The sequence below is a fragment of the Zootermopsis nevadensis genome, unplaced genomic scaffold (genome assembly GCF_977971745.1).
Source record: "Zootermopsis nevadensis isolate Lab colony 2312 unplaced genomic scaffold, Znev_1.0 Znev_ptg000003l, whole genome shotgun sequence".
Taxonomy (NCBI): domain Eukaryota; kingdom Metazoa; phylum Arthropoda; class Insecta; order Blattodea; family Termopsidae; genus Zootermopsis; species Zootermopsis nevadensis.
The window spans coordinates 10,022,659-10,041,315 of record NW_028259135.1 but is presented as its reverse complement, the minus strand read 5'-3'; the positions used below and the strand labels follow the sequence as shown (position 1 = coordinate 10,041,315).

The 18,657-nt window shown below is 40.0% G+C and overlaps 1 protein-coding gene across 2 annotated transcripts in view; it reads left to right on the top strand.

Moving 5' to 3' along the window:
* The window catches only part of Duox (dual oxidase), a 39,939-nt gene that overhangs the window by 8,221 nt on the left and 13,061 nt on the right, over nucleotides 1–18,657 (top strand). For both annotated transcript variants that reach the window (XM_022077158.2, XM_087342437.1), the window contains exon 2: nucleotides 3,050–3,130. In XM_022077158.2, coding sequence (XP_021932850.2) covers nucleotides 3,050–3,130 — 81 coding nt within the window. The remainder of the gene's footprint in view (nucleotides 1–3,049; nucleotides 3,131–18,657) is intronic.

The window sequence follows — 18,657 nt, the reverse complement described above, 5'->3', positions numbered from 1 at the left end:
CTTCAGCAAAAGTGGCACACGCGAAGCTTTGGCCGCGCGTCTCATAAAGTTACGTAATTTGCACGATGTGAAATTTAGATTAACGACAGGAAATTAAAATAAGCAGTATTTTTTTTATTTTGGCAGTGGAAGATTATAACTAATGTTTCAGCTGTAAATGTTAAGCGGAAAGTCGTATATTAAGAGAGCGGATTGTTTTATGTTCATACTTTGCTGGGGGTCATGTTAAGTTGGACATCGGATCTTGGCTCAGAATGCGCTAACTTAAGCGGAGTTTTATTGGTGCGAGAATCATCTTTCAGATTCCATGAAATTCTAGGAATTCCTCTACAAGTTGAACTTCGACCTCTGGCCACGTTCAGAGCAGCCAAATACATTCCACACCATTATATAATATTATCCTTCCAAGTGATCTTGTTCTAAAGAATGACAAATTATTATAGGCTTGTGCATTCTGTGCAACAAAAATCAAGAGTTTGAAATTTCCCCAAGACCCAAACAGGAAGTGATGTAAGCGTACAGCGTGTTTGATAATTCCAGTCATTTGTAATCGCCTTGTATTTGCCCCTGTTAAATAAAATGTTTCATGCCAGACGCCTGTTAAACAGAAACACTTTTCCGAGTCCTCCGAAAGCAAAACAGAGGTGAAAGTTATTTTTCAGATATTTAGCTATATACAGAATGTTCAAAAAATATACTCATACTAGGGTAGGATAGGACCCCTGTACCCACAGCCTAGGAGGCTGGGGTTGGTGTGCGAGTGAACTGTCAGATTCTCAAGAAGGCGTCTAGTGAAGCAGCCATGTCCACGATCGAGAAGGGAGAAGAATTCCTTCGCTGAGAACTCTTACGCGTTCACGAGTCACACAAACGTGTGTGGTGAAAGCTAGCGCGCTCTTGCGTGTAACCTGATGGCTTGCGTCAGGTTGGTACAACATTTTTCTCGTTGGACCAAAAGGCCAAGGATCCTTTCCTGGCATTACGCTTTAAAACCAATGACCAGTTTTCATCCTCTTTAATATTATCCAGAAATGACAAATTGCCAGTGATGATGATGATGATGATATTGCAGTTGATGTCGTGGCTCGTGTTGCGCGTAAGTTTTAGCAGAATGTCACGTGACACAACAGTTTAGATTCAAGTCAGTCACTTGCGGGTCTGCACTACACACTTCAGGTTAGAGTTATTGCGATTTCGTAACTCTGAAATTCTCTTGCTAATTGTCTGAGACGTTTCTGCTAATTGCAGACTCCGTGTGCTCCAACCTTGAGCTATAAACACACATGACGTCGAGACAGAGCTAAATAATTATTGTTACAGTTTTAAATCCATTGCGGTCTATTCCTTTCAGTCAAGCATCAAGGTTTGATTTTATTTACCGTCAGACATACACTAAATGCGTGCATAATTAATGCTTAATTAATGCCCCTCGTATTTTGACTGACTTCTATTCTCAGAGGCAAAACGGTAACAAGAATAAAATAGAAGTTTACATATACAGAGTGTCCCAGAAACGTGTATACACATTGCAATGCCGAATATTGATATTTTTATCTATGTCCTAATGTTTTTGAAATAAATACGTCTATAAGATATTGTAGATCTTGGGTAAGTTTACATGATTACTTTCAGCCATATATTTTGTTTTCTATATTCAATTTTCATTAATAGTATTGAAACCTTTACTTCACAGTCCATATACACAACATTGGCATCACTACGAAATACAATCATATTAGTGACTTGTGATACAACAACAGATGAAGATACAATATGAAGGACAAGAACATGATAAGAAAAATGAAAACTAAAAATCATTAAAATTAGTAAAAATCAGTAATTCAGTTAAAAAGTTTATAACATAACACCTGATGACGGCTATATATAGCCGAAACATGTCGTAAAATGTTCCACATGTAAATCGAGTACTCGATAAGGAACGTAAAATGATATTTTAATCTTTTAATTATCTTATATTGTGATTGACGGCCTATTTTAATGATACTATTTTTAATACTATTTAAATACGTCTATATTGAAGGGTCATTCGACATTTCATTACATTACATTACTTTACATTACATTCATCTACTACAGACCCATTTTAAGCGTAACTAATTCAAGTTGAATAAGCAAAGTCTTAATCAAACGTATCTCAATTGTAAAGCATGTATAAAGGAAATATTTAGAATAAAGCCAATATATAAACTTCCTTTCCGTATAGACGTATTTACGTCAAATTCTCCGGAACCGTGGTTCCACTGACAACTCTTTTATGAAGGGAACCTAGTGAACATCTACACTAGATTCGCTAATTAACGAAGTGCCAGTGCTGACGTATGTAATGGTTTAGTTTAATAAATGTCTCTGTTTAATTAATTGAATGTGTATATATTTTTGGAACACTCTGTAGATCTGCCTGTTCTTATAATGTAAGGACAATTTTTTGGCAGTCTGGATACAATGCTAGGTGGCTTGAATTCCAAGGAAGGAAATGCGTAGACAGACGGCCTTTAACCGACCAAAAGGGTCTTAAAATATTGTTAATGTCTGTTAGAAACCAGTTAGAATCCTTAGATTAATGGAAATTATTTCATCCGTAATTGCTCGATGTCAGCTTCTGGGCCTTTAAGTGTGTTGACGCTGATGTGTCGCGTGATCACGTGTCAGAGTAAAACCGTGCTCGACAGAAGCTGTTGGTAGCTGAAGCTTGCCGTCCACGGCCGCCTCTGGCGCTCATGCACTAAACCAACGACCAAGGTGAATTGCTAGGGGAAACGTAAGCAGTTCTTTATCAGAATTTCCCGTGTAGCATTTAGTTGAAAATATGTCTGTCTGCCCTGTCTGGTCACGTTCGGAGCTCAGGTTAATTTCCGTCCAAGTTTTGCCTCGTTGCGTTGCTCGCAACTGGAATGGTCTTTGCGGTGGGCAGGCTGTGTAGCACGACGTGCTTGAACCAAGAAATCTGTTCTGTGATGGAGCCACTAACTCTGTGAGCTGGGTTGCTTGACTGACTTTGATGATGACGACTCATGTTTCGTGTTTGCAGAGCGGCAGTACAGCTTCACGGAGAAACAGAGGTACGACGGATGGTTCAACAATCTCGCTCACCCGGACTGGGGCTCGGTCGGTGAGTAAACGAGTACACAACTTTTATTTTCCTAGGTTCGATCCGCCCTGACGTTGGTCACATCCTCTTGGCGGTATGCGATAATCTCATAGTTATCTTATTTGAAGCCGCGTGACGTTGGTAGTTGATACAGGATCATATTGCTCCATGTTGGCCTTACTAATACGCGTGGATTACCGGCCGCTTCTAAATTACAAGATAAACCAAAATAAAAATCTCAGTATAACGACAATCGATCACCTAAAGACTAGAATGGGGCCACGTGTCGAAACGTGCACATGAACACATCCTAGACAGTGAGCGCTGCCTTATACATTGTCGGAACACTGAATGATTTCTTGTCAGAACCTGCAGAGAATCTTTATTCCTGACGACAGATGTTTTTTCCCACCTCGCTGTCTCATTTTCAGTTTACGTGGTGCATGCGTCTGCTTGCCTTCGACCCGCGACCTAGTGACGTGGGCATAACGCCCCGGATAAGTTATTACTAATTTCTGTGATGCATAGAAGGAGCGAGGAACTTCATAAATTCCCTCGCCCAGACACTGACGTAGATCACCCCCGCAGACTTCAAGACTCAAATCCGCGTCGTCTGTGTCTTGTGCAACGCCGAATAGAGGATCCGTGTGACGCGTTAGCAGGTGTTGGGCGTTAGCCTTCATCCGTGTTCCCGGTTAGGCCTCGAATCTTTTCTCTGTCCTGCGGAGTTGAGCTCTTACCTTGATGTGTGTTCTGCCCGATTTCATCACTTAGGTAGTCTAGAAATTTAACGTCAAGAGAAATATTTTGCTCGTGGTTACTCAATGTCAACCCATTTATTTGAATTCACGACTTAACTCGACCACTCCCACTGATGTATACAAATGTCGGTTACAAAATCTGACTTTCAGGCCTACGATGTTCATTTTGGGCCCACCTGTCTTTGCAGAGCAGGAGGGGGGGAAGTGGAATTGGGTTAAGGGTAATGTGACCATATTAGTCGCACGTGAAAATGGCTAATGTTCATTTTCTTTGTATTTATTGCCATGCATTCGATTAAAAGAATTTTACATGTAGCTATGCTTTCTGATGATATTATATGATAAGTTGGGTTATTTAAATAATCGCTATTATCCTTGTCCTTGGGTTATCGTGGCTGGAATTTGGCCTGATAATCCGGCGTTCTGGGTAAGCAGCGTCGAATATTAAAATCTTGCAACGTCTCGATAAACACTTTACGTAGTGATCTGTTTTCTTAAGACTAAATAAGCTACATCTGATCTTCATGTATGGACTCAAATAAAGATCGGCTTAGAAAACTAACGTGTGCTTATTTAAACGAAATGTTTTCTGTATTTTCGTAGACAAAACTTTGAAACAGACAGACTGTATCACTCAGTAAGAATTTATAAATATCATGAGGAACGCGGGAGAAAGAGATCATATAAATGATTCGATTCGCATAAAATTCGCTTGAATCATCATTTTGACGTACTTTCTTTATGAAAGGTGTTATTTGCTTCAACGTGACAGCAGTTGCACCACAAGTACACCTAAATTACACCACAAAAGTATGTAAAATTGTTCAGCACTTTTATTGGCTTTGCAATCCGTGACACAGCACTGCCAGGGGCAGCCGTGCACTTCGCAACAAACTACGGTGATTACTCAGTGGCCATTTGGGTGGAGGGCGAGGTGTGGCTTTCTGTCTGCAAATTGATACCTCTCTCTCTCTCTCTCTCTCTGATGTGAACACTCGCTTCGATCTACAGGGTGATTTTATATTCACTTTCACAATTCTCAGGATATGCTGTAGGAAGCCGAAATTCGTCTAAATAATATTTAAAAATCCAGTCCGTACCGCGAAGAAAACACTACACTTCACCGTTACGAAGATAAACTTGTTAACGCTATTTAAGGAAATACTCGATGGTTACGATGAGAATAATCTGATTAATATTTAAGAATTCAGTCCGTACCGCGAAGAAAACACCTCACTTCACCATTACGTAGATCAACTGTTTAACGCTGTTTAAGGAAATAATCGCTGTTTACATCGAGAATCGTACGTAACTCATACATAAACGCTGTGGGATGTTTCTTATACCGTGTTTTAGGTTTGCGTGAATATGGTCAGAGTACAATAAAAATTATCAACGAACAAATTGTTCGATTTAGTACCAGATAGCCAAAAACTCATTAACAAAACGGAGTAGCTTAATACTGATTAAATAGCTGACGAGCGTGTAATTAGTTTTTTATGTAGAGCTCTGTATAATTATATATATATATATATATATAAAAATTTAAGAAGATAATTAAAGTTACGCAAATGAAACTGAGGAGAACGGGTGAATAAACTTTTGACGTAATCTTGCCGCTCGTAAGTGCAGACGTAAATTAATCGAAACGAAGAAGTTAATGACGTTGAGTGAGTGGAACCTAGATCATCAGACTGATAGACATTGCGCACATATGAGGTACAGCCCTATCCAAAAACAATTTTCACAAAAGCAACCATTTCAAACGAAATTTTGGTAATTTAGAACTTGTTAAATGACGACTATATCAGGTACGTTTCGTATTTAATGTCATTAATTTATCTGAAGTATATTTTAAACTTTCTTTATTTTATTATGCACGTATGCACTGAAGTGTTAAAAATATGATTAGATTTATTACGTTGTTAGGATGGTATTTGCTTAATAAAGTGCGACGTAGGCCAGTTTTGTTAATAATTATGAATATTATTTCAGAATCCGCCTGTTTCCATGGCTATTGGCATTAATTTGTCGATACTATTGTTTTCAGTTCGGTCTTATTTTAGTTGAAATTTACATTTAATGCGATGTCGTTTGTTTCTCTGGTACCTTCCGGGGGTTCCATGTGAACATTAACTGTTGACCTTTCTTTGAGTAACTTAGATCACTTAAACACTGATTCAGTATCGGGCTACGTAATTTAAAACTGAGCTTCTTAGATTTCGGTTCAAGTTTCAGGCATAAATCCGATACAATTCAAGTGGTTGATAGAAGGAAAATTTAGGTCATTCATGGATATTTTAGTTGAATAATTTTGCTTACTGTTGCTGTATATTGCTAGTTAAAAATAATATAAGCACTTTTCTACCGACAAGAAACTGTTACATTAATGTCGAAGATATCATTTTTTATGCTAACAGAAACTGATAAACGAGGTTTGATAGTCTTTAGAAAGTTCTAAATCATTTATAGATTTATAATTACCGAGTGAATTTAAAAATTAACCAATCTGCGCAACGTAAGTGGAGATCGCATCACGGAATTACGATAAGTGTTAAAGATTACGAAGGAAATGCCGTACATGAACACGAGTTAATTATCCCTTCTCAGACAATTTAGATTCGTATGTTTCGGTTCCTCTAAAGCTTTCATTTATATTCTGGTATGCCTTCATTTGCGAAAATTAAATAAATATTAGCGAAAATTACAGGTAAAGTTAGCTTCAAATTTGCTTCATAAGATATATGTCATTATTAAGTTAAAAAATGGACTCGTTTCGCCACTGGTGAAATTCATGATCATCCTTTCAGCTACAGGCGTACGGGTTGAGCCCAGATGAAGTGCAGAAAAGATTTATTACTGTCGTAAATTAGTTTCCTCTCCTTTTCCAGAGTGGTTTGATATATTGTCCTTTTACCCGTGTTAATATTAACCGACATAACTAATTAGCATCTTCTTGCGTTGTAGGGGAGTGAAAATGGATGACGCACCGACTGTCTCCGGGTCGGTCAGGCGTTGCGTAATGCGAGTGAACGTGGCGGTCCTAGGGTCATCGGCTTCCATTACGCCAGGCTAGGCGTCGCGCGTTTAATTCCTAACGCAGGTGATGAAATTGTATCTGCGCTTTACTCAGCGCAAGATTACGGCCTACTGACTCGCCATTTCTGTCCGTCTGTAGCATGTGACGGTTCCAGAACCCATCAAAACTTGTTACTAGAGACTTTTACTCAAATTTGTCGTCATGTTTAAATTTTTGGTAAAGTCGGAAAACAACGACTATCACTTTGCACGTGTATCTGGCTTTGAGATTCCCCACAATTAAATGGGGAATCCTCATGATGACGTCATTGCGAGACACCTGTCACGAGAAACGAAGGTGTTTGAAGCCAGAAAGTCGCGTAGAATGTCGCTGCTTGCAGAAGAGCTTTCCGAAGTTATAAATCTAGAGACGGTAACAGAGCTGTGTGGTTGGTTGGAAATGCAGTCTCGTGCGATGTGTGTTGTGGCAGTCGCCTTTCAGAAAGGCACGCAACTTCTACTCGTATCAAGCGATTCGTGACTGCTCTCCGTCATGAAACAAGGCAGAGATGTCGGTTCTTGTCCTCGGGGCAAGTCGGTTCACTAACAACACGGTAGTTTACAAAAGACGTAGTGTGACAGCTGACTGACATTTACAACTGCTTGTTTCTTGGTCATAATATGTTTCTCTTTCTTTATACTTCTGTGTAAACTAATTGTGTCTCTTCTGTGCACGCGAAGGTAGACGCTGACTCACCGACAGACAAATTCTAAGGTAACACATTTTATGACGCACAGATTTTGTAGTTGGTCAAGAAATTCGGCCATTTTACTTGAATATTGCCCATAAAAGCCGGAGCCAGAAGTTATTCACGCCATCTGCAGCTGTTTTGTGCTTTCGTAACAGAGGTACACGACATTCGTCAAAAATATTTATTGCGCCTTGACCTCATATTTTGTGCAGTTCTGCGTATAACACCGCGCAGTAAGAGACATTGATACCCCAGGCTAGGACGGGGTCCATTCATGCAGATGATTGCCTCTTGATGATCCAATCCAATCCATCGAGCCTCTGGTTATAAAACATCTGCTCTTCGCTTCAGTCCGTCCATTTATTATCAATTTATTTAACGATGCTTTAAGTAGTTATGAATGATAGGGTGATTAATGAATTTGAAAGGATTTGGAAGGAAGCAGTCGTCGCTTAATTTAAGATACTATCTCGGCTCTTTCCTGGGCGCCTGAGAAATACCATGAAACCCCTCGCAGGATCTTCGGTGTCCGCGCGAAGATTTGAACCTGGGATTTCCTAAATAAGAAATAGGAGTGCTCTTCATTCTGCAGTAAAAGCCATTGGCTTACATGCGATGGCTCTAATCGTCTTGATGATTGAGGCAGCAAGAACCTCCGAAACGTCGGTAAACTTCTACGAGACTACACGGCGTCTCCTGTGTCTTGGCGTTCTTCGTGTGGTTAGATCTTAAAATTAATAAGTGTAGACTTAAATAACGAAAATTATTTTCTGTTTAGAAACATTTCAGTAAATTTTGCTTTCGATGTCTTATTAAGTCTGTTATTATTATTATTACTACGTTTTTCTTTTGTTTGTTTGTTTGTTTATCTTTGTTCTCTCCACTTTTCCAGCCCGTACACTTTGTAATTGTCCTTTGGGCAGGTAAATCAGCGCGTAATTAAACATAATTAAATTAAATTATTGTTATTTGTTCTGCATCTGTGATTAACTTGCGATAAGTAACGCCAGGGTCGCCCTACGCGCTGTTCTGATTCCCAACTGGCAACAGGACGTGACATGACGAAAATCCAACTGTTACGAGGCGTGTTTCTTCGTGGGATCTGAACCCGGTACTGAAGGATAAAAAATCTACAATAATAAAGTTTATTTCCACCCAATAAAAGCGAGTGGCCGAGTGGTCATGTTTTCTCCCGAGGCGTTGCTAGGAGCTTTCTCCTGCACTCACCAGTCAGAGCCGAGATTTCAAAACGATTAGCAATTTACGTGCCTATGCACCGCCCACCTCGTTTCTTCATAAAACCCTGATTCGACGTCCTCCATAAAACTTAAAGTCAAGTTATTTTTGCTTGCACAAACGATACGCTCTATTATGCACGTGGTCAGCGCCGGGATGTTAGGCTGTACAGTCCAGTGTAAGTTTACCGATGTTTCAGAGGTGTTTTTGCTGCCATCATCAAGGCGGTGAGGGCAGTAAACACCTACAGCAAACTGCACGACGTAACATTCCCCAAGACAGGCAAATCCATAATCATCTCCGTGATAACTTGGATTTTTACCGGGCGACTAGAAAGTTTAAGACGCACTGACGTCAAGTGCAATGGCTCGTGTGAGTGGTGCTCTCTGACCTCGGTCAAAACACTGACATAATGCAGAACGCAAGTAGGTCACTTGAATTTCACTGCTCGGTTCAAGTGTTTTTCTTTACCCTCGTAGGTCTTCTCTGTGAAGACTCGCGTTCTTTGTCAGTGTCTAGGTTTCTGCCCTGACCTTAGAGGTCTCGTGTTAATAGTTTCAGACTGAATTCTGAATCAGAACACGCCATTTATTACATTTATGAGACAGGTTCAAGATATTTTTTATGTGACCGAAGACCAAATCTGCATTAACCCTTTGAAACAAAGTGGTAACTATATGTACCGCCTGCTTGAATATCAACTCTAGGTGTTGCTCACAGAATGTGTTTGTGGGTTTTATATGATTATCAGATTAAACAGCGTCAACCAGTTGATCTTTGTAATGGTGAGGCGTTGTGTTTTCTTCGCGGTACGGACTGGATTTTTAAATATTAATCAGATTATTCTCATCGTAACAGCCATAGTCCATAGTCAATTTTCTTGCCGTGGTCGTCTTGTCTTGTGTCCGTTGGTTCACGGTCGGTCCAGCGTAGGGGAGTGGTCGATGTGACCGCCTATGGACTGGACTCTCCGGGGTACCTATAACGGGCTGGTGGTGCTCTGTAGTGGGGGCTACAAAAGAAAAGCTGAGGTTTAGCTGCGTTTTTGCAGGAGAGGAAGGAAATTTTAAGGTGTGCTGTTAGGCTAATGTTTCAGAACAATGTACTACATAGGCACTCCTCTGACCGTTTATTGAGCAAAAGGATTGGAGTATTATATAAAATAAGAAACGTACGTCATATTTCTAGAAAGGGAGGCTTTCGGCTATATTGCCATTACTTAGTTTTATCTTCACCACAAGATTTATTGGGCAAATATGATACTTGATATTTTCACGGTCATCAAGCTGTAGCTCATCGTAACCAGCGATTATTTCCTTAAACAGCGTCAACCAGTTGATCTTTGTAATGGTGAGGCGTTGTGTTTTCTTCGCGGTACGGACTGAATTATTAAGTAGACCTCTTCTTTACAGACAATTCTTATTATTGTGATTAATTTTTAGTAAATTTCTACATAAAAGTGTTGAAAGTAATGCGAATAAACGTAAAATACTTTGAATGTTTTATAAACAAGTTCATTTTTACGATAATGAAGGCAAAGGAGAGGGAAGGAGACGGCAACAGATCATTTCTCTAAGCACACGGAATTGTGCAGAAAGAACTGATTTCTCCCTGACTCAAATCTATTCGAGGAATATTATCGACCTGTTACAAACGCGTAAAACACGTTTGAAGTGAGGAACAATCGATTCTCGCTCCGACTAGCCTTTTCTTACTTTCGACCGTGGTATAATTAAGTTCGTTGTCATTTGTAGCTGCATGAATCAGTCCAAACGTGACGTGGATAATTTGAAATGAAAGCCTTGTTCGACTCCTTCTGTGTCCCACAAATTTGCAGCCTTTCATATCTACCAATGCATCGCCTTACAATTGGAATTAGCCCGTATCAGTTAGTTAGTTAGTTAGTTAGTTAAGTAAATGGCGAAAGATATAATTTCTTGCTTTTATTTGTTTATCTTAGCATCACAGTCTTCAGCGAAGAGAGAATGAGGGGCTGATGTTGCTTGATAAGCTGTTTAATGACATTGTATCAACTACATGTAATAGGATGATGAAGAGGGACACGGAAGGTTGCGGTCGTTTTTTTGTCTTGGCATTCGCGTGGTTGTACTGAGGAAAATCACGAAAGTCCTCAGTCCTGATAACCGATGCTTTGACGGAGATTCGATTCCGAAGAATTTTTTGTTTTTCGCTTTCAAGCCGAAGTTCGTCTGAATTATATTCAATGATTCAGTCCGTACCGCGAAGAGAAAACAACTCTTCACCATTACAAAGATCAAGTGGTTAACGGTGTTTAAGGAAATGATCGCTGTTTACATCGAGAATCGTAAGAAAACCACATGTAATTTCTGTGGGAAAAATGCAGAATTAGTGATTGTTTAACCACTGTGCTGTAAAGGGCTAATCGGACAGACGGACGAACCAGTCTTCCCTTAAGCGTGTTCATTTAATGCTCCGATTGGAAGGAACGTAACCTATGAAAGTTGTCCATGGAACGTACAAAAGTGATCGAAATCTTGAGTGCTGATCGGGCGTTAATAAATTGCCGGTGAAACTGCGTTCGGCAAGGCGGACAGTGGCCCCGCCTCCAGTGGAAGGTGTGACGGGGTCTGATCTCGGGACCACCGATATCACGCCTGTCTCATTCAGAGTAATTGTCGAAGGCTGACATGAAAAGTGACTTGATATGGCAGAGGGAGGGGGGAATTTAGGGTACCGACAGTCTTTGAATGTTCTGTTTGGACTTCAGAGGGATGAAATAGCAGGAGGCCGGACAGAACTGGATAATGACGAGCTCTGTGTAATTTGTATTCTTCAGGTGTTATTAAGATGATCAAATCAAGGAGTATGAGATGGGTTAGGCGTGTAGAGCGTGTGGAGGAGACGAGAAATGTATAAAAAAAATTGGTTGTAGATGTTCAAAGGGAATGGATAGGCATAGATATATCGGAGGAACGTGCTGCTTCTATCTTCAGGGCTATAAATAAAAGCGGTATGTTTCTGCGACATCTTGGGGAAGGCCAGAAGATTACTCGGTTCGCTCAAGCATTTTTCTTTGGTATTCATAGTAATTATAATACGAAATAAATTATTTCATTTTAATTTGAACGGGATATTTTACGATTAATGTAGAACGTGACGTTTCTGGAAGCCGGTGAACGGGTCTGACGCGAAATAGATCCATTGTTAGTTTTGAAAGGACCCAACTTTCACTGTTCGGCTCCTTGTGTCAGAATAAAAGCCTTTCGGTTTGACTGTTGTGTGTGTACGACGTCTACAAATGAAGATTTTGCATCTCAGAAATGTGGTCTCGCCCTTTTGTAGTTCTGAATAGTGCAGAACTACAGAGGTCCTGCAGACGTGTTGTAAGGCAATTGGGGGATCAGTGTGTGTCCTTTGTTGACTCCTTCGTTCATCTGCAGAACAAATAATGGACATGAATTTGAGGTAGACGAAAATACACAATGATAAATGTGTATCTTGAGCGCAGTGGTGTCCAAATTGTGGTCCGCGAATACCTGGGAGGTTCTCGAAATTTTATACATTTTTACCGCGACTAAAATGGTTGAAATTCTGCGCGACTATTCGCTTCAGTTCGAATTCCGACGTTTAGGAGACATCGCGTGCCTTTTTTTAAACGAGGAAATACTGAAAATGGCTGTCTTCTGGGTTGTTGCGTCGTGTAGTCTAGTAGAAGTTTGCCGAAGTTTCAGGGGTACTTGCTGCTTCCATCATCAGGGCCTCTGAAACGTCAAATCCTCCATACTGATAACTCCGGAAGATATTATTTCTGGGAGTTATTTTTGTGAACACTGTGTTGTGTGTTTGTATCAGTGTGGAAATTTGGTGGCGGTGGATGGGATGGGTCATTGAGGAGGGCATACGCTCCAGGATGAAATTCCTGAGAAGGAAGAGGAAATTCTTAAATATTTACACCGTTTATGGCTTCAGAAGGTTAATGGCGTTGACCGCACTCACGTCTTTGGGGCGTGCGGTGTAATAAGTATCAGGCATGGCTTTACCCTCCGTTACCCGTCATAATTAACTCGCCTGTGGCGACCATATTTCTGGAACTGTGGTTCCAGACGCTGTCCAAGGTCTGTTCTCCGTTTACATGCCATTTAAACCATTTGGTGGCCAAACGTCTAAGCAGTTGGCTATTATGTAGCGATTGCATTGTTTTGTTTCGGTATTTTTCTTTATTTTTCTCCATGTTTCGCAAAACAATTATTTATTGTTCACTGACGAACGCATTGTTCTGTCATTTAAGCTCCAGGCGTGGTTCTTATCCGTTTGCATCGGTGAAATATCTGATTGTTGTTTCTTGACTTGAACAAACCTTTACTTTGAATAGCCAATTTCGCCAACATTTCTCTGGGGAGGGGGGGGGGGGCATGAGTCTATTCTGAATGGATCTTCGTGCAGGACAAACTGTTATAAAAAATGAACAAATAAGTTTGGTACGTGACTGTAGAATATTACTAGCAGGTTACCTCAGCGTTCTTGATACCTCAGTCCGCGTCTGGTGTTAAATTCAATATATTATTATTATTATTATTATTTATTGTTCTGTCTGACGACAGGTCCATATGAACAGGATCCTTCCATCCTTCTCTCGGACTGGGACCTGTTCATATACGTTCTTGGCAGATGATCCAGAAGTGGTTTGCCATTGCCTTCTTCTGTGTGTGAATGGAGTAATTGTTGGGATGCCACGGAGAAACCGGGGAAGCCCCCGGAGGAAAACTCCGTGTTGCCCAACACAAGTTATAAATTCGGGCACCGCCGGGAATCGAACCCGAGACCCCAGGATTACAAGGCCAGCGTTCTAACCGCTAGACCACCGTGGCGGTCATAAAAATTCAATATAAGGGAAATTATTTTTATATTCACCACAGATCCTCGTGTACGTCGGTACATGCGAACTAAAGGCAGGAGTCGACTTTCTCGAAAGTCGAGTAAGAGCAGCATTTTTTGGGGGTTTCAGGTTTTCACGGCGGTAAAGATGTCCACGTTGGTCTTCTCTCGCCTGTAACGTCGTGTTGACTCGTACGTTGATACCGAATTTCAGCACAGAAGATGGAGGCAGTAGGGTCCTCCGAAACGTTGGTACCAATCTACAGGTCCGCGCGATGTCACAATCCAGAAGAAAATCTTCATCAAGTAGCGACATTGATTTCTGCACGGCTTTGACATTTTCGGGCAAGTCGTTGAATTGACGTGTGTCCTTTTTGCGTTTTTGCAACGGAGAAAGGCATAGAAGATCTCGATGTTGCAAATCGCGTTGTGCAACCGCTGTTTGGTTGCGGAGTTTATAATCGCACGGTTTAACGCTCGTTTCATACCACCTAGAGCTCTAGAATGGAACTGGCGTGGAGTCTTTTGGGGGGGTTTCACAGCGGTTAACTTTCTTTGTCGTCTTGTGCTTTCAGCAGCGCGTGAAAATTGTAATAATTAATGGTGCTTAGGCGTTGATCGCTTCTCGCGTGAGATCGTAACACGTCTGAACTTAAAATTCGGGATCTAAGAAATCTTTCGCTTCAGGTTTATGGACGCAACTTCTGCACGTCTGTCCGACTACGAAATCACTTAAAAACAAAATTGCTGTTGAATTCAGTCCGTACGACGGTAGGCGAATTTCTCTCGGATCTATAAGTAAATCGGAGTCATTTTTGAAAAGATAATAGTCAATCATGTGATCAATAAATTTTCGATATTTTCTGGAACCCAAAATTTTATTAGACCGCTTCCTTCCACGTCCTTGCTAGTCATCATTCATTAATAAAACAGTGAATTACGTAGTATGAGATTTCTCATTGATATTTGATCTTATTAAAGAACGTCTTGATTCTTTTTCTTAGCAAGTAAAATTGAGAAAAATACGAGACCCATTAATACACCAATTACTAATCATTAAATCAGGTGGTACATATAATTGCCACTGGGGTTTAAAGGGTTAATAAAGACTGTATGTAGCTGCATGTTTGATCTAGAACCATCGTGATTTAATGATGTGTCTCGATATTAGCGCGAGATCTGGGTTGGCGATAGTTGAAATTAATTCTAGTGCTCACATATTTTGCCTTACAAGTTGACTCGAAGAACAGACAGCTTTGACCTAAAAGCCACATTCCGATTTGCCTTGAAACGATTGAACTACGCATTTATATCAAATTCCTGCAAACAGACAACGACATCTTATACCGGTCTGTACACGATCATTATCCTCGTCACACTCAGCTTAAAACCACTTGCGACGGATTCTTAGAGGCTTGGAGTTATCTGGCTTAGGATACGGACCGGTCACGTGTTCCTGCGAACACGATATTGGAGCTTAGGGTTCCATAAAAGGCGAGGAATTTCTTGTCGAGCGACTATTGGCTCGTGGCAGACGACTTTAGTGATTATAAATGATTATTAAAATATATGTTATCGTTACAGTATTTAGTTATTTTTATATAATGTATAAGTTTACACTTATAAGAGGCAGTGCAGTAGTTCTCAACATGCGGCCCGCGTGTACTTTTTATATAACGATGTGTCGTTCTGTGTGATGGAACGTACGAACCGGATATCAGAAAAAATCGCTTTGTTAATATCATCAGTTTTTTTTGGTGGTAAGCAGCTATTCAGTTGAATGAAGAACGACAAATTAGACATTTAAACACGTTACACTGAACAAGACTTGGAAGGATTTATGCAAATCGCTATAACGTAAATTAAACTTTATATTGAAAGAAGCTTAAATACGTCACAGACTGAACATGTTTGTCGTAACGAGGTGGTGGTAGTAGTTGGTAACTGGGGAATGTTAAAGAGCCCCTGGTCTAAGAGTACGCAGTTCGTCGTCGGATTGTGTAATTGGTTTCAGTTCGAGAAGACACGATGACGAGTTTGTGATTCTGAGGTTTCGTGCAGATATCAGCGGGTAAAAAATTCCAACATCATAACTTCCTGGATACGTAAATGTAGCGACCGAAGATAGCTGAATGAGCAGGTTCAATGAGTGCTCCATTTAAACGTCGCGGACCTGACCCTGGCAAAGCCGAAGCGAGGTCAACACCTCGGAGTTGCTATGTGACGCTGTGGCCTACATCCAGCGTAGCCAGTTAAACAGCTGCCCACTTTTTCACGTCAGGTTTATAAGGTGGCACGAGCAAATTATCAGCAGCGACTGAAATGTACAAAAAACAGAAGTAAATAGACGTTCATAAACTCGTCATTGACGTCTGCCAATCATCAGCCAAAGTATTTATTTTCCCAGTCCATATTTTCATCTCTGTTAGCCCTTTAAAGCACAGTGGTAACTATATGTACCACTTTGTTTAACATTCGATAACTCTGCATTAGATCCGGAGTTCATTTATGTATTTTTATGATTCTCGGAATAAACAGCGATCATTTCCTTAAACAGCGTTAACCAGTTGATATTTGTAATGGTGAAGTGTCGTGTTTTCTTCGCGGTACGGACTGGATTCTTAAATACGACTTAGACGGGCTTCGGCTTCAAAGGGTTAAATCCTCATATGATGTTGTTTGTTGACACACTATACAGCTCTGGGTTTGAACGTACGAGTATGTGAAGGGGACCTTGGCATAGCATCACGCTGCGTGGATGAGGCGAGGCAGGAAGGGGGGATATTACAAAATTGTTTGGTTTCTTAAACGTAAAGTATGTCTTCATCATATAATCGTATAATTAATATGTAGAAAGTTCGTTTACGCAATTAAACTAGATGTGAGTTCGTTTCCAGACAGCAGGCTTAATCTGGATTTTGACGTGTCAAGGTGTTTTACGGTTTATGTGAGTCGTGGGTCATTTAACGAACTTTTATTAGAAGGGGGTTTCTGACAGTTTGCGGCTGCTGTTTGCAACGTTGACACGTGGTTTTTTGTTCCATTTGAAATTTCTGGATCGTCAGAGTAATTTTGAGGCTTAGAACTCAGAATGTTCTGTAAGATTACTAAAATTAAATGATACCAATAATTATAAAGTTATGTAAAAGTTTCATAAAACTTTTTTTGTACTGATCTTTTATGTTGTTTCTATTATTATTATTTATTATTGACTGCAAATGGGTTTATACCCGGTGGCAGTGTCCTACAATAACATACAAAACAATGAGACAGAACAGAACAATGAGATACATCAACACAATGAGACAGAACAAAACAATAAACAAAAGGACACAACAAAAACAATAAGACACAATAAACAATGAGATACATCAACACAAAGACAGAACAAAACAATAAACAAAAGGACACAACAAAAACAATATGACACCCAAACAATGGGATACATCAACACAATGAGACTCAACAAAACAATAAACAAAGGACACAACAAAAACAATAAGACACAATAAACAATGAGATACATCAACACAGAGACAGAACAAAACAATAAACAAAAGGACACAACAAAAACAATATGACACACAAACAATGGGATACATCAACACAATGAGACACAACAAAACAATAAACAAAGGACACAACAAAAACCATAAGACACAACATACAATGAGATACATCAACACAGAGACAGAACAAAACAATAAAAAAGGACACAACAAAAACAACACATCCCACTCAAAATCAACCAACTCATAAATTACAAAACCATCCAACCTCAAGTACTTAACTTAAAAAAAAGAACTTAATACCACCTAGACATAAGACAATAACTGTAATGTATTACAAACGTCATGAACTGATGCACTCACACAACAATACAATGAGACACAACAATACAACATACCACACTCAAAATAAAACATCTGACACACAATAAAAAAACACACATCCACTAATTAATCACAATACTTAAGAGTGGAATATAAAGTCCGCTCTCAGTACATGAAAATTTTATCCCAAAGAACTACAGCCCTTCATCACTTGGAGACTAAGACACTTCACTTCACTTATCACCATTTATTCCCAACTTAATAACCCTTAGCTTGTAACTACTTTTCTGACCCTCTTTCTAAAGGTGCCTAATTTACAGGGGAAAGACTCTAGCACGCCTGGAGGTAATTGGTTCCAGCTTCTTATGGTCCTATTTACAAAGGAATATTTGCCTACATCCGTTCTTTGTTTCCTAGTCCTAATTTTCCGAGTATGATCGTCCCTGCCCAGGTAGCATGGCTTTAATAATCTATCCTCTATCATTTTCCAAGCCCGGCCCCCCGTGTATGCTTTGAAAAGGGCGCACATTCGGGCTATCAATCTACGCTGTGCCAATGTTTCCCAACCAGATTCGTTCGTGAAATTAGCAAATTTAGCCGCTCTCTTCTGCACCCGATTTAGTGCTCTTACCTGTCCTTCCCTGTAAGGGTCCCAACACACAGCTCCATATTCAAGTATCGGTCTCACTAGCGACGTATAAGCTAAACGTTTCGTATTGTTATTTCCCTTTTTTAGTATACGCATTACGAAATGGAGAGCCTTCCATGCTTTAATTAGTGTATAATTCACATGATCTGCCCAGCTCAGATCACTGCGAATAAGTATTCCTAAGTACTTAAAGCTATTTGCCTCTGGAATTAATTGATCCCCAAAAAAGTAACTCAGCTTATCCTTCACCCTAGCTCTATTGAAGCTGACTGCTTTACTTTTACCTGGATTTATCTTCATTTCATTTTCTACCGCCCATTCCCATAATCTATTCATATCTGTCTGTAACTTATCAATGTCACTACTATCCATTATTTTCCTGTATACTATACAATCATCAGCGAAAAGCCGTATATTTGAATCAATGTTTTTCCAAATATCA